At 38.1% G+C, this 27989-nt stretch overlaps 1 protein-coding gene and 1 long non-coding RNA gene across 9 annotated transcripts in view; one reads left to right on the top strand and one right to left on the bottom strand.

The window, feature by feature from the left end:
* The window catches only part of LOC120419625 (MAP kinase-activating death domain protein), a 55772-nt gene extending 32599 nt beyond the window's left edge, over positions 1-23173 (top strand). For 3 of the 8 annotated variants that reach the window (XM_052706430.1, XM_052706431.1, XM_039582372.2), the window contains 13 exons: positions 518-633; positions 696-2001; positions 2243-2314; positions 2436-3200; positions 3262-3462; positions 3524-3766; positions 4140-4268; positions 4939-5448; positions 5516-5788; positions 5848-6015; positions 12697-12769; positions 17175-17221; positions 21650-23173. In XM_052706430.1, coding sequence (XP_052562390.1) covers positions 518-633; positions 696-2001; positions 2243-2314; positions 2436-3200; positions 3262-3462; positions 3524-3766; positions 4140-4268; positions 4939-5448; positions 5516-5788; positions 5848-6015; positions 12697-12769; positions 17175-17221; positions 21650-22441 — 4695 coding nt within the window. In that variant the 3' untranslated portion in view covers positions 22442-23173. Of the gene's footprint in view, positions 1-517; positions 634-695; positions 2002-2242; positions 2315-2435; positions 3201-3261; positions 3463-3523; positions 3767-4139; positions 4269-4938; positions 5449-5515; positions 5789-5847; positions 6016-12696; positions 12770-17174; positions 17222-17837; positions 18035-21649 lie in introns of all 8 variants that reach the window. The other 5 variants (XM_039582380.2, XM_039582376.2, XR_005605753.2 and 2 more) reach the window with 4 other exon arrangements.
* LOC120419626 (uncharacterized) lies at positions 18430-21643 on the bottom strand. Its single transcript, XR_005605754.2, has 2 exons — positions 21069-21643; positions 18430-21002 (listed from the first exon to the last, which is right to left on the bottom strand). It is a non-coding gene; the product is annotated as an uncharacterized LOC120419626 (long non-coding RNA).
* Positions 23174-27989: the final 4816 nt, after the last annotated feature.

Below are 27989 nucleotides of genomic sequence, written 5' to 3'. Positions count from 1 at the left end.
GGGATGCACTGTTTGTTTACAAACCCACAACGGCCCTTTTGCATTGTTTTGCTAGAAATGTGCGTGTGTCAGAGTGTCATCTACTGACAACCATTTGTAGAGCCTCTGTCAGACGATTTGGCTGCTCACGATTTGGCTGCTCACGCATTGCTTTGCAGCAAATCTGCAAATGTATGTCAGTGTCTTAGTCAACACTGAAATGCAGTAAAGTTTGTTTTGAGTGTAGTAACAAAAATCTGCAGAATGAGATATTTTAGAAGAGTTCGAGTTCCGTTGTATATAATATAGTTAATTGTCCTTATTTTTTGTGATAGTATTTTATAAGATAGAGAACAATATTTTATTTTTAAACGGTATTTCAACCATTTTTAAAGACAAATCAAATGTTAACTATGAAACTAAATATTATCGACTAAATCATAAGTAGCTACCTATTCGTTCTTAGACATTCACATTAGCGGAAGCTTAAATTTTTTAAAAAAATGTCCAATACTAACAATCACACTCCTAACTTCAGGCTCTGAGTTCCATGACATCAAGCAATCAACAAACTCCGGGACCACTGCTCAGCAACGTGTCCCAACCGGGGTCGAACCGCGAGAGCTTCAGCGGACCAAACATTACGCCTCAAAAGTAAGCAATTTTGACTCGTTCTTCCGGAAGCTTGTCTGATGCTTTTAAAATCCTTGTTACAGCTTTGCCCAGCCTTTACAAGTGCCCGGATCAGGAAGCAATAGCCAGCGGAGTTCGTTCTCGGGTGTGGCCGGCGGCGGCAGTACTAGGCAACCCTCGCCGGTGGGTCCTCCCCCGCCAAACCCGTTCCTGTACGGCTCGGACGTGGACTCGGTGGACGTGGCGACGCGGGTCGCCATGGTGCGGTTCTTCAACTCGCAGAACACGCTGGCCAACTTTACCGAGCACACGCGCACGCTGCGGCTGTACCCGCGGCCGGTGGTGGCCTTCCAGATCAACAGCTTTCTGCGGTCGCGACCGAGGGCGTCGGCGTTCCTCAACCGGTTCGCGCGAACCCAGGCCGTCGAGTGGTTGGCGGAGTGGTCGCTTACGCCGACCAATGTGGCGTTTTTGCGGGTTCAGACGGGCGTGCTGGATCCGTCCCAGGTCGGGGATAAGCCGAAGTGGTACGCGCACACGCTGACCCCGATCAAGTTCCCGGTTTGGGACGACAACAGCTCGTTGAATGTCGCGCTCAAGGGGATGAAGCAGCTGGAGACGCAACCGACGGATGAGAGTGGGTCGGATTCGGAGGGGGCGGAGAGCACGAGTTCGTCGTACTCTTCGCTGAGTGACTTTGTGTCCGAGATGGCTTCCTCTGATTTGTCACCGAGCCTGCACGATGTGTACGGCAACCAACACCACGTGCACATTGCACCGAAAACCATGTCTTCCAATCTCGATCCAAAGCTGGTGTATCGACCGCCGAGTTCGCTGCGCTATCCCGACGGTATGAAACCACCTAAAGCTGAGGCAGCGGATGACGCTGAGCGGCCCGATTCGCCGGCGTCGACCTCATCCAGCCGCTCGGATTTGAGCAGTCCCAGCTTCAACCGGGACTCCGAGTTTGAGTTCAACCCGAAGGCTCGTGCCGAGGCTCAGATCGTCGTCAAACCTGCGAAGGAGCAGGGAAGCTTCGAAAACGAGTCCGACTCCAACTCAACGACCACTCCGAAGACCATAATGTCCAAGGAGAGCGCAGGCTCGTTGGATGCGGACGGCGGTCGACGAACGCGCATGGGGAAGATTCCACCGCCGTTGTCACCCAACTTGGCTCGCCAGCAAAGCGGAAGCAATATCTTGGCAAGAACCTCCAGCTCGGGATCAACCGGGTCCAGCGGACATCCTCCGTCGCTGGGATCGGCGGGATCTCAACGGCAGAGCTCCCAAGGATCACTGTTCGAGGTGCTAACCTCGCAAGCGAAGGAACTCGTCCGCGAGACCACTCGTCAAAGCAGCCAGGACGGACTGTTGGCGCATGTCGATAAGGTAGGATCACGCGGACCACCCGAGTCCGTTACAGCATGGTATTCTGTCCCCCTTGTCTGTCTATTTGATGTCTGTTTTCTACACGAGATACCATATTCTTTTCTTTTTCTTTCAAACCTCAACCCCTCTCTCAATACAAACCCCCTCATTCTCGATGTTTTCGGTTATTTTGTTGCCTGAACAACACCACGAACACGAACCTTTCACGAACAACAACAACAACACGACACGAACGTCACAGTTGAAAGAGCAAGCCAAGGAGCTGAAAGAGCATGCCGAAGAAGAGATAAAGATACTTGCTCCGCTAGAACAGGTTTGTAGGACACGATCGTTATTTAGTTTTGCTTGAACCAACAATATCCGCAGTCTAGATGTCGTAATTCGCTGATCGTCGGTATCTTGGCGCGATACTCATGTGATCTTTCCGATTACAGCTAACCCTGCAGGCGAAGAAAGCGGCGGAGGAAGCCTCCAAACAAGCGCTGGAGGCGTCCAAACAGGCTGCCGGAGTCAGCAAGAATACCCTGGATGATCTTACGTACGTAGGCAAGTCAACCTTGGGTGACCTGACCAAGACCGCGAAAGAGGCGGCCGCCAAAAAGGGACTGCTACAGCAGGGCAGCCAGCAGAACCTGCAAAACCCACAAATCCCCTCCCCGTCAGGGAGTGGCGGAAGCGGTGGAAGCGCCATAGCGACCACCAACCAGTCCCTATTCTCCTCAATCACCAGCGACTTCAACGGAATCGCTCAGTCTACGTCAAGCATGTTCTCGGACTTGTTTGGCAACAAGCAGAGCAAGCCGTCAGGTCAGCAGACCCGCTCGGCCGCCGGCAATCTGCAGCCCAGCCAGACCCAGTCGGCGCAGAACAAGCTCAAGGACAAGCTGTCCTTTGATCCGTTCCACGGGCGCAAGGGTCTGGTGGAGCGCACGCCCCTGATAAAGCACTCGGGCCCGAAGCAAACGCAGGAGGAGATCCAGCGGTTGCAAAACGCCGAGCGCTCGTCAAGCAACTCCGAGAACCAGACGTTTTTGAAGGATCTGGTGCAGCAGGTCCTCGCGGGCGAGGGCGTAGGTTGGCTCAAGCTGAATCGGTTGAAGAAGCTGATGGAGGATGAGTCGTACCGGATGCTGGTGCTCGGCAAGCTGAACAAAACGCTGGAGCGCAAGATCGGACCGGACGACCACATCGACGACGTGGTGAGTTTTCTGAACTCAATCTCTTGAAAGGATGTTTTTAAAAATCACTCTCTACTTACAGTGCATCTCCAAGCCGGTGTACAAGGGCGCGCTCAAGTGCCTGCTCGCGATCACCCACGGGCTGGAGCACACGGTCTCCAACTTTGGGCTCGGCGGCATGGCGTCCGTGTTCCAGATGATGGAGATTGCCCACACGCACTACTGGAGCAAGGATCTGACGGACAACACGACGGATCTGTCGGCGAGTCTGCTGTCCAGTCGGGTAAGTTTCTTCGTTGCTCTTACGTCAACAACCTTGTGTCTAAACAGCGTTGCCGTTACAGTCGGTCAGCCCGATGGGCAGCCGGGAGAACCTGCGGTCTCCGCAGAGCCCGTCCGAACCGGCCGACTGGAGCTCGGTGGTTGGCTCGCGCAAGAACTCCTCGTCCGTGCTGCACGAGCCGGTGATCTCGCGGCGGGCGTCGGAGCGCGAGGACGAGAACCAGTCCACGACGGAGATGTTCAAGGACATGCTCACCCAGAAGCGGAACATGCTGCTGAGCAAGCTGACCTCGTTCGAATCGGAGGTGAGTCGGAAACTAAAGTTTGCTGACCCTCCCTATCTGTAAATAAGCGTTACTGAGTTTGAGTTGGATGCGTCAAAATTAGGCTTCTTGTGTTCGTTGTTAGTTTGCTCCTACTTCAATTTTAAAACCGACTCCTTTTCCTAACGAAAATTGATTCAAGAGAGCTGTCAAAACATAGACATTTGTACAACCCTAGAATTGATGGATCTCGGCGATTTTGACAGTTCTCTTTGCCTACTTTTGAGTCATCCCATCCTACTCCTCCCCCCTCTTTCTCTCTCTCTAGCGAGTGATCTAAAATCTTGTAAATGTGTGTATTTTTCTTGAATGTTTGTGTTTTTTCCGTCCGGATGTGCGCGCGCTCTGCGAGCAGCCCGGCGTTCACGGCTCGTCCGGCACGCTGTCCGTGGCCAGTGATGTGCTACCGCAGCAGCATACCGGCGGCCCGTTGATACCGTCGATCTCCTGCCGGTCGACCGTCTCCGACACGGAGTACGAAAAAGTAAGTGTGTGTTCACGCATAGAAATACAGTCATGCTTTTGGAGCTACGGGATTACAATGCTAACATATATGAAGAAATTATGAAGAAGCAGATGAACTTTCTTTAAAAAGGAAAGCGGCCAGCCCCACTGCGTAAAGTTTACCACACAGATGATTCGTTGAATTTTAATTCTGAATCGAGGCAAAACAAAACCTTAAAATTTAACTAAAACGTCAAAAAACAGTCAAGCTGGTTTAGGATCATCACTCCGAAAACACGATGCTGCAATCCCAATTCATCTGAACGTTTGGCTTGGTTTGAAACTTCTCTTTCGCTCTCTTTCGTTCGCTCGACTGACAGTTCTCACCGCATACACGGTGAACTTGGTTTAATTATTTTCTTCATGATTACTACCATCGATTAACCAAAAAAAAAAAGAAAAAATACGAAAATAAAGAAGTTCATCTGTTTCTTCTGATTAGGACTTCTACGTTTGTGTCTGCTTATGTCTGTCCTTGTTCTGAGCTTGCAGATCTAGATTGATTCTGGATATGTCCAAAAAATGCAACGTTATCTGTAATGATTGAACTTATATAGCATACAAAGCAGCTCTCAAGCTCCCTTTCAACCTTAAAAGATCTCTTCGGTACAAGATCGGCATCCCTAACTCAAAACATTCCCCTTGCATAGCATCCAAAGGGATCTTCAACGCTGAAGGACGCCAAAAAGATGGCCGGCGGTCTGTTCACCGGCAAGTCGTCGCTCAGCGCCGGCTTCCGGTACACCGGTGGCAGCTTGATCCCCACGTCGAACTCCCCGTCACCGGACGCCCCTCGGGTGTACCTGTTTGAGGGTCTGCTGGGACGCGAGCGCTCCAACGTGTGGGACCAGATGCAGTTCTGGGAGGATGCCTTCCTCGATGCCGTCAGCCAAGAACGGGACATGATCGGGATGGACCAAGGGCCCGGGGAAATGATGGAACGGTACAAGTCGCTGTCGGACTCGGAGCGGAAGCGGCTCGAGCACGACGAAGATCGGCTGCTGTCGACGATGCTCTACAATCTGACCGCGACCTTGGTTATGCTGAACTGCAACAAGCTGGAGATCAAGCGGAAGATCCGGCGGCTGCTCGGCAAGAGCCACATCGGCTTTATCTACTCGCAGGAGGTCAACCTGCTGCTGGATCAAGTGAACAATCTGGTAAGCTGTCATCACAGACACAACACGTTCAGTACCAGCTAAAACCAACCCTCCCTCCCCTCAACAGCACGGTAACGACATCGACCTGAAGCCGCTCGGGTCGCGGCTTCTGCACCGGCAGAGCTTCACCGTGCACCATGGCGTCGACGCCACCGGGCCGTTGCGCTTCATGGAGGTCCGCGACGACGGGCTGGTGCTGCGCTCCGTCAACGGAACCATCGTCGAGCGGTGGTGGTTCGAGCGGTTGGTCAACATGACCTACTCGCCCAAGACGCGCGTCCTCTGTCTGTGGCGACGCAACGGAGGTCAAACGCAGCTGCATAAATACTACACCCGGAAGGTGAGTTCGTTTGACCTGCAGCGAATTCCTGTTAAAATCAACCAATCGATTTTTGTCAGTGTAAGGAGCTGTACACGGCAATCAAGGAGGCCATGGAGCGCGGCGGTTGTACCGGGCAGGGACCGGAGCTGGGGGGTGAGTTTCCGGTGCAAGATCTGAACACTGGCGAGGGAGGGCTGATGCAGATCTGTCTGGAAGGAGTTGGACTACTGTTTGCCAACAGCAAGGTGAGATGGAACGCATTTTGAAATCATTTGTTTTTTAAATATCTATCTCTCTTCGTATTTTTTTTATATTTCAATATTTATAACCTATTATTGCTATTCGTTGTTTTGTTTATTTATTTTTATATAAGTGGTAACTGTGTCTATTGTTTAACTTTTTAACCTTAAATTTTGAGATCATCAGATTTCAAAAAAAAAAAAAAAATATGGTGACGAACGCATGAAACAGAGTTCAATCCCTGAGTCGAGACAAACGGAAAGATGTCTTTCTTTACCGTCAAAAAGTATTCGCCAACAACAATCAGCATGAAAATTCACGAAACGCAAACAACATCAATCAGTATTGTCAATTTAGTTTGACAATAACTTTACCTACTTCTATTTGTTTGTCTCGTCTCAGATCAATCGCCGTTCACTGAGAGAGAGAGAAGAAAGAGATCGCTTGAAAGAGATCGAAGCTCTTTTCTCTCTTTTGCAATCTATCTGTGAAATGTAGAAACAAAGAATGAGTTTCGCGATTTTCGGGAGTGTGTTAACATTTCACGTTAACAGTAAAATATTATCGTATTTGACTAAAGAAAATCTTTTGACGTTCATCAAAAATACGAAGAGAGCATGGCCCTCCTCTCTCGCTCACGAAAAATCGGTAAAAGGAATGTCCAAAAATCATCATCTTGATTAGCCGGTGGAACATCTTTTTCACTACTGCACTTGCAAGTGTAACGTCACACGTCGAAAAATTACCTTTCACTCTTTGTAGATGTGCAATGTTTGTAAACAAAGCGAAATAACAGTTTTAAGTGGCACTGAGAAGGAAATTGACAATAAAACCTCAACAGATTGATATTCTCGGAGAAGTTCGGGAGCGATTTTCATTTGCGTGATTAGCTTTCGCTCTTTTTCGCGGGGAAAATGTTTTTTTTGGGCATCAAATGATCGTGATTTGTTCACACCTTTCGAAAGATATAATTATTATTCTAAAAATACCTTTTTTCATATAACGTATTACAGAAAATTAGTAAATTTTATTAATTTATATAAACTATAAAATTTAAGTGATGGGCAATATGGGTAACAAATTACCGAGAATTTTTGATAATATATTATTTAAAAGCTAAAAATGTTCACAAAACGACGTATTTTCGAGGAAAATAAACTCAATATTTTGGTAGTCGTAATATGGGTGTCAAATAATCGGGAATTTTTCAAACGCTTCAAAAGTAATAACACACATTTTTGAAATTGCTAAAAAATTTCACAAAGCTTCGTATTTTCTAAAAAGTACTGAAAACATCATTTTTTTACAATATGCGTTTTTTTTAATACCTTTCGAAAATAATTTTTGTTTAAATAATTAAAAATTTTAATAACCTTATTTTTGAAATTATACTCAATTTTTTAGTGATTGCAATGTGGATGGTGAACGCTCTGGAATTGTTCAAACAATTTGATAACAACAATACATTTTTTGAAAAAGCTTTAAGTTTTCACAAAACGACGGATAATGTACTTTGCATAAAACGTTTTTTGTCAGTAGTTTTTTGAAAAAACGTAGTTTTGTGAAAATTTTGAGTATTTTCTAAAAAGTTGTATTATTACTTTTGAAAGGTATTGAAAATTCCAGTCCATTTGATACCCAAATTTCGGAGTTATGTGATTTTTTTAGAATTGTATTTTTTTTTTTTTAAATTCAGATCATTTCTGAAACAACATTTGAAATGGGCGCATAAGCATTTTAACAGCTGGAACTATTTTGCAACATCAAAGATACTATACTATACTAATATTTAAAAAAAATAACAGAAATATTCAGTACTTACACAGTTAAGTGAAAATTTTGAGAATTTTCAAATCCGTAATAACAATTCAATAGGACGAATCTGCGCTTGTAAACAAGCAGTCTATCCCCCTCTTACTTGATGTGAACTGTCATTTGAGCAAAAGGGATAGACAGTTTGTTTACAAACGCAGATTCGCCCTATTGAACTGTTACAACGGAAATAAACGTAGTGTATGAAAAACTTTCGATCATTCGACACCCATATTGCAAACACTAGAATTTTGCGTTTTTCGATAATACGTAGATTTGTGAAAAATTTTAGTTTAAGAAAAAGTATTTTCACTTTTGAAAAGTTCGATTTGATACCCATATCACAGACTGTGTCTGTGCCCATATTGTGAAATACTGAAGTTTGCAGTACTTTTTCAAAAATACGTAGTTTTGTGAAATTTTTGAATATTTTCAAAATAAATTTTTTTACCTTTGAAATGAATAAAAAAATCCTGATATTGATATGGCAATAACTAAAATTTAAAAGGTTTAGTATCCGACCATTTGAATTGGCCGTTTAACTGTTGATTGATGATGTTTAAAAGAGATATAATTCTGTTTTGCTGTGGTTTACTTTGTTGTGATATTCGCAAAGTTGAAAGAAACTCAACATAAATTGCGTTTTTGTGAGCATAATTGACACTCGATTATTTTCTTCAACATTCCATTCATTTTTTTTTTAAACTGGCCGATTTTTGTTTTGTTTTTAATTAGGGTGACATACGCCATGTTAGGGTGGTCCAAAAATTGTCATTTTCGTTGATTTTCGCAAAAAACTATTTTTTCAAAAAATTATAACTCCGAGCCATTGCTACCGCAAATGAAAGTTGGTTAGTTGGCCTTTCAAGGAAAAATAGTTTGAGGATTGAAATTTGATGCTTCGCTAAAGTTGACCAAAGATATATTTCTAATTCGTTTTATCAATTCAAATGATTGCTGCTATTTAATGCAATAACGAGCCGTTACTTTTGGAGAAAATTAAAACACAGTTTTAACCGCATTTAAAATAAAATCCCTCATTTGCATGACTATAAAACGATACCCACTAGTTTCGGTTTGTTGCCAAAACCAACAAACCAAAACTTGTACAATAGCCCTAAATGTTTATTTCACCGTTTACCCTTTTTTCCGTCAAATTCATTTCACCGTAATACTCTTCGTCTATTTCCTTTTAAAATAATATCTTTCCATATAGTATCTCCCCTTCTTAACATTTTTTAACTCTTTTTTCGATACCATTTTAGTCTTCCCTAGATTAGTTGATGTTTCTTATTCTTCGCGGACACATCGTAAATACTTAGACTTCGAGAACTCTGAGTGAAGCATCCATTAATCTAGATTTTTTTTTAAACATGTGCTCTTATGTTGTGGGGTAAAGTCCTCCCTTCGAAGAGTTGGGCTAGACTTTCTGTCACAAAATTAGTTTTGTTTTGTTTCAATTTTGTCTTACTTATGTTTATTTTTCCTTTAAACCTCAAATATCAGCAAAAGAACCGAATTAATGACATTATTTTGTAAATTTAACAACATTAATCACAATTTTCCTCGTCTGTAATGGTAATTGTACCCATAATAGCGTAAGCGAAGCGAACATTTTTATAGGTTTATAAAACTCCGCCGACTGTACTTTCAAGCAAATAAACTTTTGAGATGGTCCTTAAGTGTTTTGTTTTATGTTGATTTTTTGCCGTTGTTTTCGAGTTTTGTTGGCTCCCCCGCTCCCCCGTCTTTCTTTTCTTTTTTTTCCGTTTTGTCAATTTCTACCTCAACAGTGCTGTCACTTTCTTGTTCTGTCTGTTCTTTCTTCACTTTTTTCTTTCGTTTCTTTTCGTTACTTTTTATTCCTGTAGCGAAATGCCTCTAAACTTCGCGCTGAAACTGTTTCGCAAAAAAAATCAGCAAGCAACTAATCATGTTTTCCATTTTTCTTTTTCTCTTTTATTCCATCTGTTAACTGTCGAAACCAAAAAATAAATAAAATAAAAAAAAAAATAAAACAACACCATCTGTTGTCGTAAAACTGAACTTCTTGCGGCCATTTTGAATCGATTGCTTGCACAATAAAATGCACAAACAATGCCATCTATCATTTGAACATTTTGCAAAAAAATGCGGATGAAAAGGACTTTGAGGTACAGTCAAATTTAATTTCACTTACTACTTACCTATACTTAAGTCAAAGAAGCTGTAACTTGAAACTAACACCACACACACACACGTACACACAAACACAAACGTATTGAAAATGAATAAATCCTGTAAAACCTGATGCCAAAAACAAACAAAAAAACCCGTTTGACAATCGATATCTTTAGCGTAATGGTTGTTGCAAAAAACTTTTGTGTGTCGAACTGAAGCTTCTTAATTTATTGTTTCTCGTTTTCGGTTTCTTTGAAAGTATTGTTCACTACATTAGATTGGAACCACACGTTGATTCCGTAACACACTCACACAATCACACAGTGAAACACGCGCATTTTGTTTGTTCTAGATTGCATAATTCCGGAACGGTTCCACCCACACACACACACAAACACAAACACACACTCTTTGCGACATATATCTCTTTAGTTCGGCAATATTTTTTGCAAACTAACAAATGGTAGATTCCTTTTTATTCTTGAATTTTTTTAACCTCTTTTGTGCCACTGTTTTCTCTTTTACCAAAGTTCTAGTTTTATTGTTTTATTCTTTCTTTCGATAGTTGAATAGTAGTTGTTTGTAGTTGAACTATAGTGAATTACCCTTCATTTTTCTTAGTTTAACGCGTAGATTTGTCACCATTGTTTAGTTTAATTTTTGGTTTGATTTTCCCAGTACCTGAAGCTAGATGTTTGATTTTCGGTTGTTTTTTGTACAAAGAGCAACTCATGTTACGGTCGCGCAGTGAATTTTCCCACCCTTTTTCTTCCGTAGTGGTCCAATCTATTCGAGTTTTTTTAGTTAAACTTTTCCACTACTTTCTTAGTTAGATTTTATTTTGTGTTACCGTTGGCGAACCTTAGTGCGACTCTTGTAGTTTTGAGAATAGATTTAATTATTGACTTGATGATATTCAAACTAGGTCTAGACTAGCTAGACGCTAGGCACCACCTTCGAAAACGTAGTAGTCTAGCAAATGATTTTTCACAGCGTAGTCCTACGTTAGTACTATTTTGGCAAGCGCGCATGGTTCGAAATCCTGCATCCTTGGAAGAACGAAACTGTTTTGGGATGAAACCAATTTATCTTTTTTTTCGAGATTTTCAACGATAAGTTGACAGATACAGTGGAATCCCGTTTGTTTGACACCTATCAGTTAGACGCATCTGTCAAATGCTTAAATGGAGCTGTCACTTTTAAGTCGATCTCACCAACACCACTAAACGAACAGCAAAAAAAAAATCAAGAAGTGTTTTAACCGCACTTTTCTTCACCCTTAGCAAACGTCAAATCCATGTGTTAAAATTTGAATCTTGTTTGAAAAAGATCCGGCTGAAAGTTTAAAGATAAAGAAAAAAGTGAGATTAAAACGCAACGCACTTTCAGCAGCGCAGTAAGACAGTGAGCAAGAGAGCAACTCTCATTGATCCGATCACTCTCGTTTGCTTTGTTTTGGTGTTTGTTTCGTAGTGTTTGTGAGAACGATTTAAACAATAATGTTTTGTTTTCTGTCATGGTTTTCAAATTGACATTGGTCAAACGAGTTTCACTGTAAAATTATAAGTTTCCTTAATTCGTTGGACACGATGCTCGATTAGACAACCTCTAACAAAAATCAGTGGCTTGTAAAGTTCGCTCCCTCCTTCAATCAGGAAAACAAACAAAAAAAATGCAATTAACTTCTCAAAATCCATTCCGTTTCACACAGATTTCACTGTTTAGGATTTGCTCATCGCCCCTAACTTTTAAACTAATTTTTCATTCATTCAATCTCTTCCTTTTTCTCCTTCGTGTTACAACCACAACAACAACAACAAAATCTCCTTTTTGTGATCGATTTCTTACTTTTCCGTTTTCGTTTAGAGACCATCTCACAAGTGATTGTTTATTTTTTATGTTCAAACTACTAATTTCGATCGAGCCGCGGCGATGAAAAACCTAACCTCTCGATTGATAGGAAGAACGCGTGTGTGAATGTCGAATGCTACCCCGTTTTGCCCCCCTTCACCCATAGATAAAAATAAATCAAAATAAAAGAAAAAAAAAACGAGTGATTGTCGAACAACAACAAAACACACACTGAGCTTTCATCTAGCTTTTGAGCGTAATTTGTGCTTGTCTTTTACTTTTTGGTTCAAATTAGAACATTTAACCTAGAAATCTTTTGTTGTTGTGCTACTTTCCTATTGGTTTGCATATAATCTTCTTTTCCTCTTTAATTTGTAGTGCTTTTCGAAATCAAGTGTAATTTTCCGAGCTTTCTTTGTAGCAGTGTAGATAACTTCATTTCCTCTTTGAAAATGTCCGTTCCAAACAAGTCACACTCCGCTTGAACCGTGCCCGTGACAGATGGTTCCAAAGCAGTTACGCGAGCTGTCATCTGTCATGAAAATGTTACGTAAATTAGGGTGGGGCTCAAAAAATTGCATTTTCATCGTATAAAAAAAAACAAAATTTACGGTGCAAATGTGACAACTTATCCACACCTTTGTACAACTTAAACACTGGTAGAAGCACAACCTGTTTTTTGATAACGATAACGATATGCTTTCCTGTCCCGCTACACAAAAAAAACAATGACCAAAAAATATACTGAAACATACACTATCCGTCCCTTTCTTTGACTTGCCAAAGTGTTCTAAAGTGAGCTTGAACTTGTTCGTACTAATTCTGTTATCTTTTTCCATGCTGTTAATTTGCGCTAAATGCAGTTCTTCATACGACTGGAGCACATTCGGAAGTGTTTCACCCAGAAGGGAGGCGTCTTCATACTGGAGGAGTACAGTGAGTATTTGATTTCTAGGCTTATCGTATAAGAAAGTTTCGAATAATGACTGTCAAATTAGATCAATTATTGTGCAAAAACTTGTCTGAAAGCTTCACGCATATTTCGTAAATCGCACACCCACTGAAAAATCTTACGGCCTGATCGACATTAAACCAGCCTTATTTTATAAATCCATTAGACAATTCAGGGATTAACATTTCCCCGAAAAAAAAAACTGGAAAACCGTGCGTCATTTCTTAAATTTCAGTATTTTGTGGGTCAAAACACCATCGCTCAGAAAGAATCCTATTTAATTTGGCTTTAAGGGCCATCCATATACCACGTGGACTTTTTTTAAGGGCAAACAAATGTTTTTAACGGTATTTTGTGAAAATTTTAGGACATTCCAGACTTGATTACCCGAAGTTTCTATTATCCGAAGGCTTGTATGTGACTTCGGATAATCAAATCACGAAGAATTTTCATTTTTCCTATTTTTTTTACTTTCAACACCAAATTCGAGTTCTGCGACTCCATTTAAGACATCTTTGAGTAATTGATTGCCTATTTAATCAAACATTTGCAACATTCATCACCGCCATTTTGGCCGCCATGTTGGATTTGAACATTCTTAACCACTTTAGTGTAGTTTAGGGGTCATACTTAAGGGTTTACAGTTTACATATATGTAGAAAAACATAAAATTTCATAATACAGAAAATTCACTAAATCCACTTAAAACATATCTCGAAATAGGTTAAACCGAATGGAATGAAATTTGAGGTAAAAACTCCCAAAACATATCCCGTGTGCATGACGAAGGCCGATTTCTAAATTTTGATTATTTTTATATACAAAAATCAAAAACTGACGATATGTTAAGTGAAAATATAAAAATATTTTCATCTATTTTTTTAAATTATTTTTTTGAAAATCGGCCTTCGTCATGCACACAGGACCGGTTTAACGAGTCTTCACCAAAATTTTGAGCCAACTTGGTCAAAGCAGTGTTGAGATATCGTTGCGCTCGTTTTTTGAAACTGCTAACTTCAAATCGCTAAATCTCGGCAATGATACAACCAAATGTTTTCAAATTTGTTTTGTTAATAGATGAAAATGTATAATTTAATGTCCTGCAGCAAGATTTAAAAAAAAGTTCAAATGTATTCTCATCTCATACCAACCTCTCCCTTTTTTGACGATTTACATGTATGTAACACCTTAAGCTGGGTAATAAAAAAGAAGACAGCAACATTTGTTTTATGATTCTGTTATTCGAAGATTTGATTATCTGAAGTGATTTTTTTAAATGACAAAAAAACACTCTGTGATAATTTTAGTATTTTATAAAAATTTAAATATTTGTAAAATTTTGAGAAAATTTAAGAATTGTGTGAACTTATGCATTTTATGAAAAATAAGTATTTTGTAAAAAATATGTTTCCTGTGAAATTTGAAGTTTTTTTTGTGAATTTTTTTTTGTTATTTAAATATTTGTTCAAATTTGAGTAATTGGGGAAATTTGAGAATATGGTGAATATTTGAATGTGTTGCTACACACGTTTGAAAGTTGAAAGTCAAATTTTTAAATGGCCCAACATTGGCTACGAGTTTTTTTTTTTTGCAAAATGTTTAGATACGTTAGTAGTTCTCCACGATTTTGTATTTTTTTCTTTATTTTTAAATTTTTATTTTGATAAAACTTTGTCCAAGCATTCCCTATGTCAAGAGAAGTCATTTTGCATGATCATACAAGCAGACGTGCATCCGCTCTAACTCCTCTATTAGAAGAACTTGTTTGGCCGATACATATTTGCATACAAGTCTCCATACAATTGTGGGAGCTGGTCATATAAAATTGGCATGTAAATGGATGAAATTCTGTATCTTGCGAAGGGTTTCTCTGATCGATTTGGTGTCTTCGGCAAAGTTGTAGGTTATAATTAGGATTTTTCTAAAAATAATACATTGATACACGAGAAAAATCATTTTTTTCATTTAATTATTCTTGATTAAAAGTGAAATTCCCAATAAAAACATTTTTTTTTATTTTTGGAATGTTTTGATATCTTTAAGATTACAAAAAAATGCATCAATTGAGCCATAGTACAATGGTGCCGAATCTGATTTAGGAGATATAAGTTTTGAAAAAAGAGGAATTTATCGAAAATCTGAACAGATAGGAATTTTCATTTTTTTAAAGCAAAATCGAATTTGTAAACGAAAAAACTTTTAAATTTTTTAAAATGTACATTTTTAAAGTTTCAATTAATTTTACGTATAAATTTTTGATTTTTTAAATTATTTTGAGTTTTGAAAAAAAAAGCACTTCTAAAAAATATTTTTGAACAGTAGAAAAAATTTCTTTTAATTTTCTCTCTGGGTTTTTGGAAATCATGCAATTAGTTTTTGAGATACAGCCTTACGAGATATTTTCAACTGACGATATCTTGAAAACTATTGATCCTTTTTAGAATGTCAAAAATCGAAGCATTTGTATAATTTTCTGATCAATTTAATAAAAAATAATATCAAAATTTTTAAATCAAGCTTTACAGTTGAAAAAGGTGTAAAAAAAAGACAATTTTATTATTAAATATTTTTGGCCAAATAATAAAAAATATATGAGAAATTCAAAAAAAAAATCACAACGGTTTCAATTTTAAACATTGAAAATACAATCAAAAGTTTCCAAGGTATCGAAACGAAGTTGACTTTATAGCTGTCGGCCACCATTGCTAGTACCAACCACTAGTGTCTTCCTTTTTATCTACAAGGACTTCGCCGCCCTGGGCTCCTAAGTGTATGAAAGTATGGCACGGAGCGACGGCGCCGAATACCCATATTTACACAAAGAATTTTATTGCGCCCGCCGCGGGATTCGAACCGGCGACCTCTGGATTGTGAGTCCAGTGCGCGGTCCGATTGATCCACACGGGCGGGACAAGGTATCGGTTGATAGAAATAACATGCTTATTAGGTGACAATTTTATTTTCATCGATATGAGTTCTTTGCATCTCAGAAACTTATTGCCCGATTTTCAAAGTTTCAGAATAAAAAAAAAATAGGAAATTATATATATTTTCGCCTTTTAAAATATTTTTCATTATTTTTCAAAACTTGAAAATGGAAAATTGAACTAACTAGAAAAAGGTACATTTTATCATAAATTTGAAGTACTTTTCGATTGATAGTTCGATTTAGCTCTAAAAAATATATTTTATTTGTCCAGATTTTCATATCTCCTAAACCAGATTTAGCAATAATAATAGCTCACTATCCTGATTTTTAAATTAATAGTGCACGCTCGAAATGTCAAAATCGCGCAGTGTTACCAACATTAGAAAAAAGTGTAGCTTTCACGCCATGGCAAACTTTTTTTTAATGTTGGTACCACTGCGTGAATTTGACATTTCGGGCGTGCACTATTCGTAACGCCCTCTTCGCTTATAAATCTGGATTGCTTAAAAAAAATGTCCTTTAAAATTATTAAACTTATCTCGAATCTTATTTCGAATATGTTTTATAGGAATTCAACTTTTAGTTTCAAAAGTAAAAAAAAATATTTTTTTTTCTGGGCGCTTTTTTTCATTTTTCAATTTTTTAATCATTTTAGATGCATAATCAAATCTAAAGTTTTTTTTGATTAGGTCCTATAAACATATGAAAGACAATAGTTTATTGGTCCTTTTCAAAAAAAAACTCTGGAAATAAGCTATTAAAAATGACTGAAATAAAAAAAAACTTCTATGAAAAAATACCACAATTAAATATTTTTTGATAAACAAAATAAAAAAAAAATACGGGACACTCTTCTTTAAAAAAATAAACTTGGTCAATTTTGACTAGCGATTTAATTTAGCATCTAGAAATTGTTTTTGAAATTTTGTTGAACAATACTTAAATTTATATGTTTGAAACAAATATCACATACATTGAACCTTCGGTCGTTTGACACTGTTTAGTTTGTACAAACCCCGTTGGTTTGACATAGTCAACCTAAAAAGTGACGAACTGTCACTTTTTACACGGCGCTCACGCACACTATCAAAACAAACGTTTAGGCATTAGGGTATCCAAGTGTAATGAGATATTTGAACTTCAGGGTAACGTGTCCTATTGTTGGAAAATTATGTACAATCAGAGTTTTTCAATGCATTTTCCAGTTGTTACGACATATAACACGCAGAACAATAGGGCATATTTGAATCAACAAACCCGTTTTGTTGATTTGAAAATCATGATTTTTGTTGAATCAACGCTAAACGTCAAAGGAGATTTTTCAAAACAACAAAAGACTTTTTTGGAATTGAGAAAATCAGGGCTTGGTTTAACGCATTTTTTTAATTCAATCCTCGTATTTGCTGATTGTACAAAACATTTTTCTGCGTGAATAAAAAACTTCTATTTTCAACTTTCAGACCCCAAAACTCGCCAGCTAATCCAGCGGAAGTTCATGTCAAATCTGGTAATTATATCTTTCTAGCAGGCTTTTTGCAAACGTTTTTTTCTTCTTTTGTTGATTCGTTAAACCGGAATGTGTTACGTTACGTGTGATGTATGCCGAAACACAAGCAGGCGAGATGATTCGTTTTGAGTTCCTTGCATGTGCGTTCCTTTACGTTGTGCTGCCGTTACTTTGCGTGGTTGATTTGATTGAAAGTTGTTGTTGTTGTTTTTTTTTAAATATATTTTTGTTTTGTTTTGCTCTCAATTTGTCACATTAAACAAATTTGCAGGAGGGCGCGATTCTCACCCAATTGGCACACTACGAGTTTGTTTCCGAATTCTGTCCCCTCCGGTGAAGGCGATCCAAAAATTTTACCCTTGAATTGTGTGTTGAAAATTGTTTTTCATGCTTTTCTTTCCTTCGTTCTCTTTCCGCGCCCTTTCTTTGGTGATTGTACCCGATTAAAAAAAAAACACAAACGTTAATCCTACACTCACCTTAATATATCGCCGTGTTCTATGTAAAAAAAAAAAAAAAAACTTCGACTATTTACTACTACTTCTACTACTACTCTACTACCAAAAAATAATGTAAAAATCAAAAAACACCATTGCTTACCGTGTAACGCTCCAAGGCGAACGAGGCCGCCCTTTGTCTGCATCGAATCTTCTCCGTGTGCCATGCCCAGAGACTCCTGCGGGACCACCGCCACGAAGGACCACCGCCGGGAGCCCCAAATCGCTGACTCCACCACCACCACCACCACTACTACCACTCTCCAGTTGCTACCATGTGTAGAATAGATGATAGCGAAAGCTTATCTGTCTTGGTGTGCGTGAGCGCTTCCTATATCTAGCCTACTACATCAGCTTGTGGTTGTGTAAACAAAACAATCGCGCGCGAGCGCTCACACGCACACACATACACTGTCACTTTGCTAGCGCTACTCCCTGGGGCCAACTGACAAGTGGGGGAGAGAGCGAGGGAGAAACCATGCATGATATGAGGTGCGCGTGTGTGTGTGGGTGTGGGTGCGGAAGCGTGTTTGTTGAGTCAGTGTCAGTGTGTGTGTTCTATCCATGTCCCTTCTTCTGTGCTGAAAGTAAGTTGTTGTTGAAAGTTTACATTTTTTAGTATTTTTCGTTTTTTGTTTGGTTTTGAATAGCGACGGATTTAAGAGTTGATTTACTGCTACTTGTATATAGTTTCGTTATATTTTTGAGCCCTTTTCGAAATGATGTGCATTTTGGTTTTGTAGCGAAACGATCCACCGATCTTTCCGGTTTGATGAGCATGTTTTGAAAATCCCAAAACAGTAGAACCCAGATGGTGTGACAGCTAACGCTGCGTTTACTAATACAACTATATTTTTTGAACGTTTTTTAGTGTATTTGACAATTAGCGGGTTACGTTACCTAAATGTTGATTGACATTGAACTGATTTTATCCAAAGCTTTTGCAAGCAGAATATAACCAAACTTTTCAGCACCCTCTGCAAACGTCAAATCAATACAAATTGCTGCCGGGTGGCTTTCAGGGTGGCCACTCAAGTCGGAAAATCGGGAAAGTCGGGGAAATGTCGGGAATTTGCCAAAATCCATGAAAAATCTGGAAAAAGTCGGGAATTTGTGATTTCTTGTCAAAAAGTCGGGAAAAGTCTGGAATTCCAATCAATTTTTTTTGAAAAATATTTTCTAACTCTTGAAATCTTGAAATATAAATTTCATTCAATTCGTCTTCAACTTTAAATTTCGGGTTCCTTACACTATTTCAATCTATATGGGAATGAAAAGGCTATTTAAGACCTAAGACATTAAAAATCCTTATAAATATTGAATGATTAAAGTGGCATGCATTTTACCCAAATTTCTATAATTTTTTTATAAATCAAAAGATTGTTATGTATTTTTGACTATGTTTATCAAACAAAAGTTAACATCTAACTTTAAACAACAACAAAGCCAATATGAAAAAGAGTTCAATTTCGACGATAACATCAGCGTACATATTAAAAACAAAACAAATTCAACTACAGATTGACAATAGTATTTATTTGTAGTAAATATTTTTGAATCTTAAACTAAATTCATTCAGTCATTTCAAATATTGTTTCCAAATGCTTGATTCCCTTAGACTTTTATGTGATTATGGTTACCACAACTGTAGATAAAGCTTGAACTTAAATATCGGATAAATCCAAAGGTTTTTCGTTCTGAATGAAAAAAAGTAAATAAAATAAAAATAAGCTATGAAAATATTTAAAAATCTGGGAATTGCAAATATGGGTAGTAAAAGTGTAATCAAAGTTATTTTTTGAATTAATAGTTTTTTTAATATTGTTTTTCTGAAGTTTAACGTCTTTTTCCGTTTTTGTGATCTCAAAATTCAAAATTTGTAAAAAGTTTAAAAAGTCTTTATTCGATAAGAAGTTCATTAATGAACGTTATACAATGTATTTTAAATAACATGTTAAAGACTTTACATGTTTTTTCAAATGACGGGGCAAATTGAATTTAAATTTGTATTAGCTTGATTACATTAATAAGAATTTGTTTGAGTTATTCCAAATAAGTTTAAAGAATTTTTGTCTAGAAACATTCGTTTAAAATCAAACTGGATTTTTCGTTAAAAAAAAGTTTAAACATTGAAATACTGACACTTCGATAGATCGACATTGATTCAACTAATTAAATATCAAATTTACAAAATTTTAAAGGATACTTGGTAAAAATATCTTGTCTTTAAATTTTTGTCATCACCTTTTTCATTGCCAGCTGAAACGAAGTTTCAAAAATACTTATGTTTGGTAATTTTAAAAATAAATATTGAAGAAATAGGTATTGTTAAGCTTTTGGTTATTTTTCAAAGACTGATTTTTTTTACCCTGAATTATGGTACCATTTTTGAAGTGAAGTTTTTAGGAATTTATTATTGAAATTCAAGTCTTATTTACTAAAACTGTCAATGATTTTTCTAGAAACTTTGTTAAATGGTTTATAAAGATTTTTTATCAAGAGTTTTTGATTTGAAACCATACTTCGGATACGAAATACTATTTTTTTGAGGTTCTGGAAAACTCGGGAAAAAGTTGGGAATTTGAAAATGGGATTTGAGTAGTCACCCTGAAAATTTTTGTATGGTTTGACGTTTGCGGAGGGTACTAAGGGAGCGTTCTTTTATTACGTAGCGCAAAATTTGGGATTTTTGACCCCCCTCCCTCCCCTTTGTAACAAATCGTAACAGATGAGCCATCCCCCCTACTCCCCCTGTAACGCGTAACGCAAGGTCTTTTTGCAAATTTTTATGAGTGCTTATATGAAAATTTTGCGTTACGTAACAGAATTTTTCAGCACACCCCCCCTCCCCCAATTTTCGTAACATTTCGTAACAGACACCGACACCCCCTCCCCCCCCTAACTGCGTTACGTAATAAAAGAACGCTCCCTAAAAAAAAGGTAAACAAATCACTTCGTGCATAAGCCGTCAACATTACACTCAAAATCAGAAGTACCCCTCAAAAAGGGTTCTACCTACTCTTTATCTGTCATCACAAGGAAAACAAACCCTATTTGAGGGTTACTTCCACCCAATGTCCGTATATTACTAATGTTGACGCTGCTGCTGCTACTGATCGCTTCAGCAGTATCCCATCCGACGGATTGCTTCCGGCCACTGGCACCGGTTTTCCTTCAAGTCCTTGGTACGGCCACTATCGGTTAGGTCCACGTTCTTAGTTCTGCAAGGAGACCGTCCTCTGTTCGTCAGTGTTGGTCGCAGTTTATGGCAATTACGACAATATCTGGAATATCAAAACATTAATGTGGAAAAATATTGATGTAGACGTGTCATAGTTGTTGGCACTTACCTTTAACTGCTATTTTTTCAGTAATAAACCAAATTTTTAACGATTTTAAGCGAGAAACTGAGATTTCTTGCAAAATCGTATGGCAAACCAAACCAAAACAAACGGTATGACGTCACACCGTTCAGTCGCTAACCATGCACGGAGAGAAAAATGCTGATTGAAGGAAAAACTAATTCAAAGTCGACAAAATATTTTTCTCTGCGTTCGTACACTAATACAAGCATGAAAACATAGCCATACCTTTTACAGATGGATTACATTGACTTCCACCCTTTTAAAATGACAGTTCATCGCTAGAGTGCCATCCAAAAATTACGTAGCCACCGTTTTAATGCAATTATTGTCAAATTATTAGAACCTGCTCCGTAGTTGATCAAGTTTTGGATGCGTGAACTCGCCTGTATGAAATCCCTGTTTTCGAAATAGAATTGTGTCAGACATTCTTGTCATGTCTAATTTTAGAAACAAAAACATTCAAATTCATGCTCATTAAACGTTAGCCCTCGAAAATTCGACTCAAGTTGTGAAATCACGCCGCGTGTTAAACGTTGTTTCTTTGTCTGCCATCTTTATTCCCGAAGGCCGATGACATTTGCTACTCGGTGCTGTGCGTCTTCTCGTACGTGGCCGCCGGGCAAGAGTGGCACAAGAAGTACCCCGCAATCTCGATAGCCGGCCCGACTGGTCAGGGGGCGCAACAGGTTGCCATCACCACCACTACGGCCACCATCACTCAGCAGCAACCTCATGCAATCCAGCAGCAGCACCCTCCGGCGGCCAAACTGGCTACGCAACCGGTCCAGCCGCCCCCGACGACGACGACAACCACGACGATGACATCAAACGCCCAGAAAGTGCAACAAACGCACCTTCCCCAACAGCCGACCCCCAAATTGCAGACCGTCATCGGCAAACCGGTCCCCCAGCAGCCCCCGACCATCGCTGGCAACCCTGCCGCTGCTCAAACGTCAAAACAGCCTCCTTCCCTGCCGGCGCGACCTCTCTCGTCCGGATCCTCAATCACTTCGTCCACGCCGAGCAGCAACTCGTCTTCCTCGTCCTCCTCCTCCTCCTCCTCGTCGGAACCGCCCAAAATAAAGGCACCAGTGTTGCCATCCGCCACCCCGGGACGCCTCCCGCAGCAGCAGTCGCTGCCCAACCGGGGTCCCCCGCCGGCCATTCCACCCCGCGTCGGTCTCGGCCAGCGGTCCGGCTCGGTGCAGATTCCTTCCAGCTCGATGAGCCGACAGCTCAAACGTCAACAATCGGCGGCGTCCCCGCCCAACCAATCGTCACCCCCCTCGGCAGCGGCCACCTACCTGCAGCAGCGGCAAAACTCCAAGGGGTCCATCAACATGTTCCGGAAGCCCTAAGGAGCGTTCGCAAGCTGCGCTTGTTTTGGAATTGTTTGGAAACGTCAAACGTCGCCATCTTGAAGAAAATGGCCGACACGCGTGGCAGTGATGCCAACTACAACGAAATTTGGCGAACATTTTGGAAATTTGGAAATCAATCGAAATCTGTGTATCAATGTGAACGTTAGCTTTCGGCTGTAAATAACACACACTTTAGCATATCCATCTTCTGTATCAAATATCGCTGGACGGTGTTACCAGAAATAAATAAAAACGCAAAGAATCTGTTTCAACCAAACTACAAAACTGTAGATAGAAAAACTAAGCAAATCAAGCACATGTAAAGTACTGATGACACACACTCACAAACACACCTACCAATAGTATTTGGATAGTACGAAGATCAAGCTGTTACTAAATAAATCAATATTGATGTTATGCCGTTTTGCACATTTATTTCCAATTTCCCCACAATCCAAACCTCAGACCAAAGAACGTAACGTACTTTTGTGTTCGCTGTTGCCGACCGGTATCCGTGTGTACCTATTATAAGTAGCAAACTAGACCAGTTTAAAACAAAAAGTAAGGTTTAGTAGACTCCAGGAAAGATGCTTTAATGATAGAAACTATATTTTCTAAACACACACCCACACGCACGGCGATGCTGTTTTTGTAGAGTCTTCAGTGTTGAATCACTTTAAGTTTATTAGACTGTGAAAAGAACGAAGGCTAGGCTTTTTTGGAAAGGGTCCACCCCCTCCTTCTTACTGCGTAGAATTACACACTTGTTGACAAAGCTACTGAAGCATATGTAATTGAAGAAACGAGAAACAAATCAGAGAGATTGAATATAGTGAAGGACTATGAATTCAAATATATCAAACAATTGGAAAAGCAAACTGTGTTTAACTTTTGAATATCACAAACAATAAAATCAAAAATCGTGGAATTATCCTTGATGCTCCTAATTTAGCCGGGAATGTCAAACTTCCGCATTTCTTACAACAGTGACCAGAAAGTGATTCGCAAATGTGGTGTCACGTAGACACTTCAAAAATAGAATCAAACAGGTCTTCCTTGTGTGATCTAGGAATATGGACGACCACACAAGCAAAACTTCATCATATTTAACCAACAAAGTGTCCACTGTTATCGTTTCAGTGCTATTTATAATTGAGCCAATCGAGTGCCATCAGCTGCCATATGCAAATTTTGCTAATTGATTAATAAGCTCTAGCGGACCGACCGTGCTGTCGTCCCATTCTAAACGGCAACAAAGATTTTCAATTATTTATGTGTGGCCTTCGCTAAATAATCTTTGTATTTAATTTATTAAAAAAAAATTATTTGAATTGTCTTAAAAAAATAGAAAGTTCGTACAGCAAGATTGTTGATCCAGCAATCATTTGAAATCGATAATTAACTGATTTAAATATATTTTCCAAATCTTTACTTTTTTCTACACGTCTAGAGATTCCATTGCTAATCCGCTCTCATCATGTGGAAAAATTAACTGGAATCTCATGGCTTTGAAGCCTTCAAAAGTTGATTGAATCAGTAGATTTTTTTTGTGATTGTGATTTGGTTGGTCTTGGTATTCACAAAAAATGGCTTTCGAAAATTTTCGCTGTCTGACAAATTAGGATAGAATACGATAATTTTGTAGCTAAATCAGAAAAAAGTTGCTAAATCTTATATAACCTGGAACAGACAGCTAGTCCGATGGAAGCATGCAAGAAAGTCTTAGCGAAAGAAAACGCCTCAAACACTTTTCTTGTAAATATTCATAACTGTAGCACATTCGAGAACACACAAAAATGTAATTCAAAAATTAATGCGGTCAGTCGTGTTAACCGCAAAGCAAATTTCACAGAATCCACAAGGGAGTATGGATGCGTGGACTTACCGTACCAAATGCTCAGATTTATAATTGCATTGTTATAGGACAACTAATTTTATGCATTCAAAATATTTTTATTTGTTTTGAAAGAAAAATACATTGCAATTTGGCATCATGTATTCAGTTTTTTTTTGTTACAATACTTACAAATACGTTGCTTAGAAAGCGTTCCAACACAAAAAAGAGGTAAAATTCAATCTTCAAATTGTCAGCCTTCCAAAATTCAGTATGTTTATACTGTTTAACCGAAAGCAATACAAAATATTTTCTAATATCACATTTAATATTAGTATTTTTGGCTCATTATAAAATGTTTGTTACAAAAAATAGTTAAACAAAATTATTTTGCAAACAAATAACTTCGAGACAATCATGTATTATTTTTTTTATTAATGTTATAATTGGTAATAACGGAATTATTTTGAAAAAATGTATTGAAAAAACAACAGTGACTAAAACTACGCGATGAACTGAAATAGAGCCGAACCAAACGATACGCCAAATCAACTTAAAGATCGGAAATGTTGCTAAATTTAAAAAATCAACTTGTAGATTTTTGCTGGTTTCGTTGATTTAGCGATTTTTTTTTGTGGTGGATTAGTCATTTTTTATTTGACGATTGATTTTTTTTCCTGCGACTGAGTTCCTGAGTTGTTCCTCAATGCGTAAAACTTTGTTGGAACTCTTGTCTTGACATATTTCAGTACCCCTGTTTTTTCAAGTCTGAAACCAAAGCAGGCGTTGAAATTTTTTGTAAACATTGAAATTCATTGATGCTTCATATTTACATATATTTTTTTTCTCAAAAACGTGTTGAGGTCAATCAATCACTGCTTTTTAGTGTCAGATATGTTTGGCAGTTGCATTAAAAAATACCACCAGAACTAAGCTGCCAAAGTCTATTTTTGGCAAATCACGGCAAAAATAAAATAAACTAATTCATCTCTATGCTTATTTTGCGAAGGATACCTTTATCGAATAACTGAAATAATCCAAGTTTCCCGGGTTTTGAATTTCCCGGGAAATAGGAAAAATATTTTTGAAAACCTGGAAATTCCAGGGATCTCAGGATATTTTTTAAATGGTAAAAAAAAACAATTTTCATTACGTTTGCAATAGAGCAGTTCTCTGAGATTTCGGTCATTATTTTTTTTGTATTTTTTTATCCGGCTGAAACTTTTTTTGTGCCTTCGGTATGCCCAAAGAAGCCATTTTGCATAATTAGTTTGTCCATATAATTTTCCATACAAATTTGGCAGCCGTCCATACAAAAATAATGCATGAAAATTCAAAAATCTGTATCTCTTGAAGGAATTTTGGATCGATTTAGTGTCTTGGGCAAAGTTGTAGGTATGGATAAGGACTAAATTGAAAAAAAAAAAAAAAATGATACATGGTAAAAAATGTGGTGATTTTTAGTTTCAGTTTTTGTCACTAAAACTTGATTTGCAAAAAAAAAAACATTATTTTTTAAATATTTTTCTGATATGTTTTAGGGGACATCAATTGCAAACTTTTCAGTAATTTCCAGAACGGGCAAAAAATCTTTGATGAACTTTTGAATCAATACTGATTTTTTCAAATAATCTAAATATTGGTCACAATTTTTTTTTAAATCTCACTCAAACAACCCACCATTTTCTAATGTTGATATCTCAGCTACTAATGGTCCGATTTTCTATGTTAAAATATGAAACATTCGTGAAATTTTTTGATCTTTCCGAAAACCTTTTTTTTCATAAATCAAGACAAACATTTCAAAAGGACGTAATATTGAATGTTTGGCTCTTTTGACAAAAACTTTTAAAAATATTTGTACCAGCCTCATAAAAAAAATAGTAAATTTCCCAAAAAAAACATATTTATTATTGTGTTAAATACAGAGCAGTTCAGATTTTATTTTCATAAAATCATATCTAGGAATCTTATGAAATTTTTAAAACTCCTCGAATTTTTGGGTATTAAATGAAAACAAATCATGCAAAAGCTCTTTGGTCCAGACACCGCCTGAACGGCATGTTCGGTTTTCATATGATTGTTTGGCTAGATTTTTCGAGCTTCTAACTTTTTTTAAGGGGTTACATACATGTTTATCGCCAAAAAAGTCATAGGTTGGTAAGAGCACACACTTCTTTTTTTTAATTATTTTTTTCAGGGTATTGAAATATACATTTTCACCTACTAACAAAACAAATTTGAAGATATTTGGTTCCATCGTTGCCGAGATATAGCAATTTCATGTTAGCAGTTTAAAAAAAAAACGGGTGCCACGATATCTCAACACTGTCTTGACCAAATCGGCTCAACATTTTGGTGAAAACTTGTTATACCGATTCGGTGTGCATGAAAAAAAAAACGTTAGTTTTTGATTTTTTTAATTTTTTTAAAAGCAAATTTTTAAAATTGGGCTTCGTCATGCACACGGAATACATCTTGAGAGTCTTCACCTCATTTTGGCCAATTTGGTCCATCCCATCTTGAGATATCGTGGCACCCGTAAATCAACTCGGGGTTTAGAGAAAAACTCAAACAAAGTTTGACAGCCCACTTAGCGCATGGCAACATTTTGAGCTTAAACCGTCTCTTACTCAGTTTAATCATGAAATATCTTCATGAATCTTTCAGGAGTGATTAATAACCATCTTTTGAGTGGATTTAACAAATATTCTGTGATATAAAATATTGTGATTTTCTATATGTATGTGACCCCTTATCTAAAGCAAACAATATCACAAGGAGTTGAGATTTTGCGATTTTTTTTGTTTTTTTTTTGCGAAAATCGACTCAAACTCGAAACTCAAACTAACGTGAGTTTTGTGTAAGTAAATTTATGTTATTTTTTTTGAGTGTTATCCGCTTATCTAGTCTTCTATACATAAAAAAGTCTTCTTTCGACGGTTTTGTTCGAACGCAAATCAATTCAACACGGAATGCCGGATCGAGGTGCTTTTTGTTGCGCTTGGTTCGTATAAGTCCAAGGGAGGTTCTTACGCCAAAAAGTTACAACTTTGGCCACTCTGGAACCGATTCCGGAATATCTACAGATTGTATGGGAAAAGTTACGTAAAATCAAATTTTGATCACAGGAGGCTGAATAAGCAAAAAAAGTTAAAAACGTCAACAAACAGAAAAAAGGCTGAACGAAGTTTGTCGGGTAAGGCTTGTTAAACATAAATTATGTTTATTAGGGTTTAACTGCCCCTGATCGCATTAATGTCCCATATGCATTTTCATCACTTTTGAGTTATTGATGCAGTTGGTTCAAAATCGTGTGATCTTTCAGAAAAGCCTATAACATCCAGTACTTTGTTCTTGAACTAAGGAGGAAATCCAGTTTTTTCGTTAAAATTTAACACGTAGCCTTATGTGTGGGACAAACCTGTCTTGTGTTTTCTCAGCTTGCTGTTTTTGCATATAGGACATTTATGCGAACATGGGCAGTAAATTGGTGTAAAAAAACAGTATTATACTTATTGATGAAGTCTTTTTTATTTATTTAAGGGTGCACAGCAACGAAGGAAGTTGTTGTCTTACTATTCCAAAATTGTCAAACTTTCGGACCCAATCCTGCAACAACGGGATTGTAAAATTAGTCAAATTTGGTTGTAAATTACTTTGTGGACAGTACTTTAGGGGATGAATAAAAAATCATATCGATAATTCCCG

The sequence above is a fragment of the Culex pipiens genome, chromosome 1 (genome assembly GCF_016801865.2).
Source record: "Culex pipiens pallens isolate TS chromosome 1, TS_CPP_V2, whole genome shotgun sequence".
Classification (NCBI taxonomy): domain Eukaryota; kingdom Metazoa; phylum Arthropoda; class Insecta; order Diptera; family Culicidae; genus Culex; species Culex pipiens.
The sequence above is the reverse complement of the archived record's forward strand: the minus strand, read 5'-3'. Positions and strand labels throughout refer to the sequence as shown.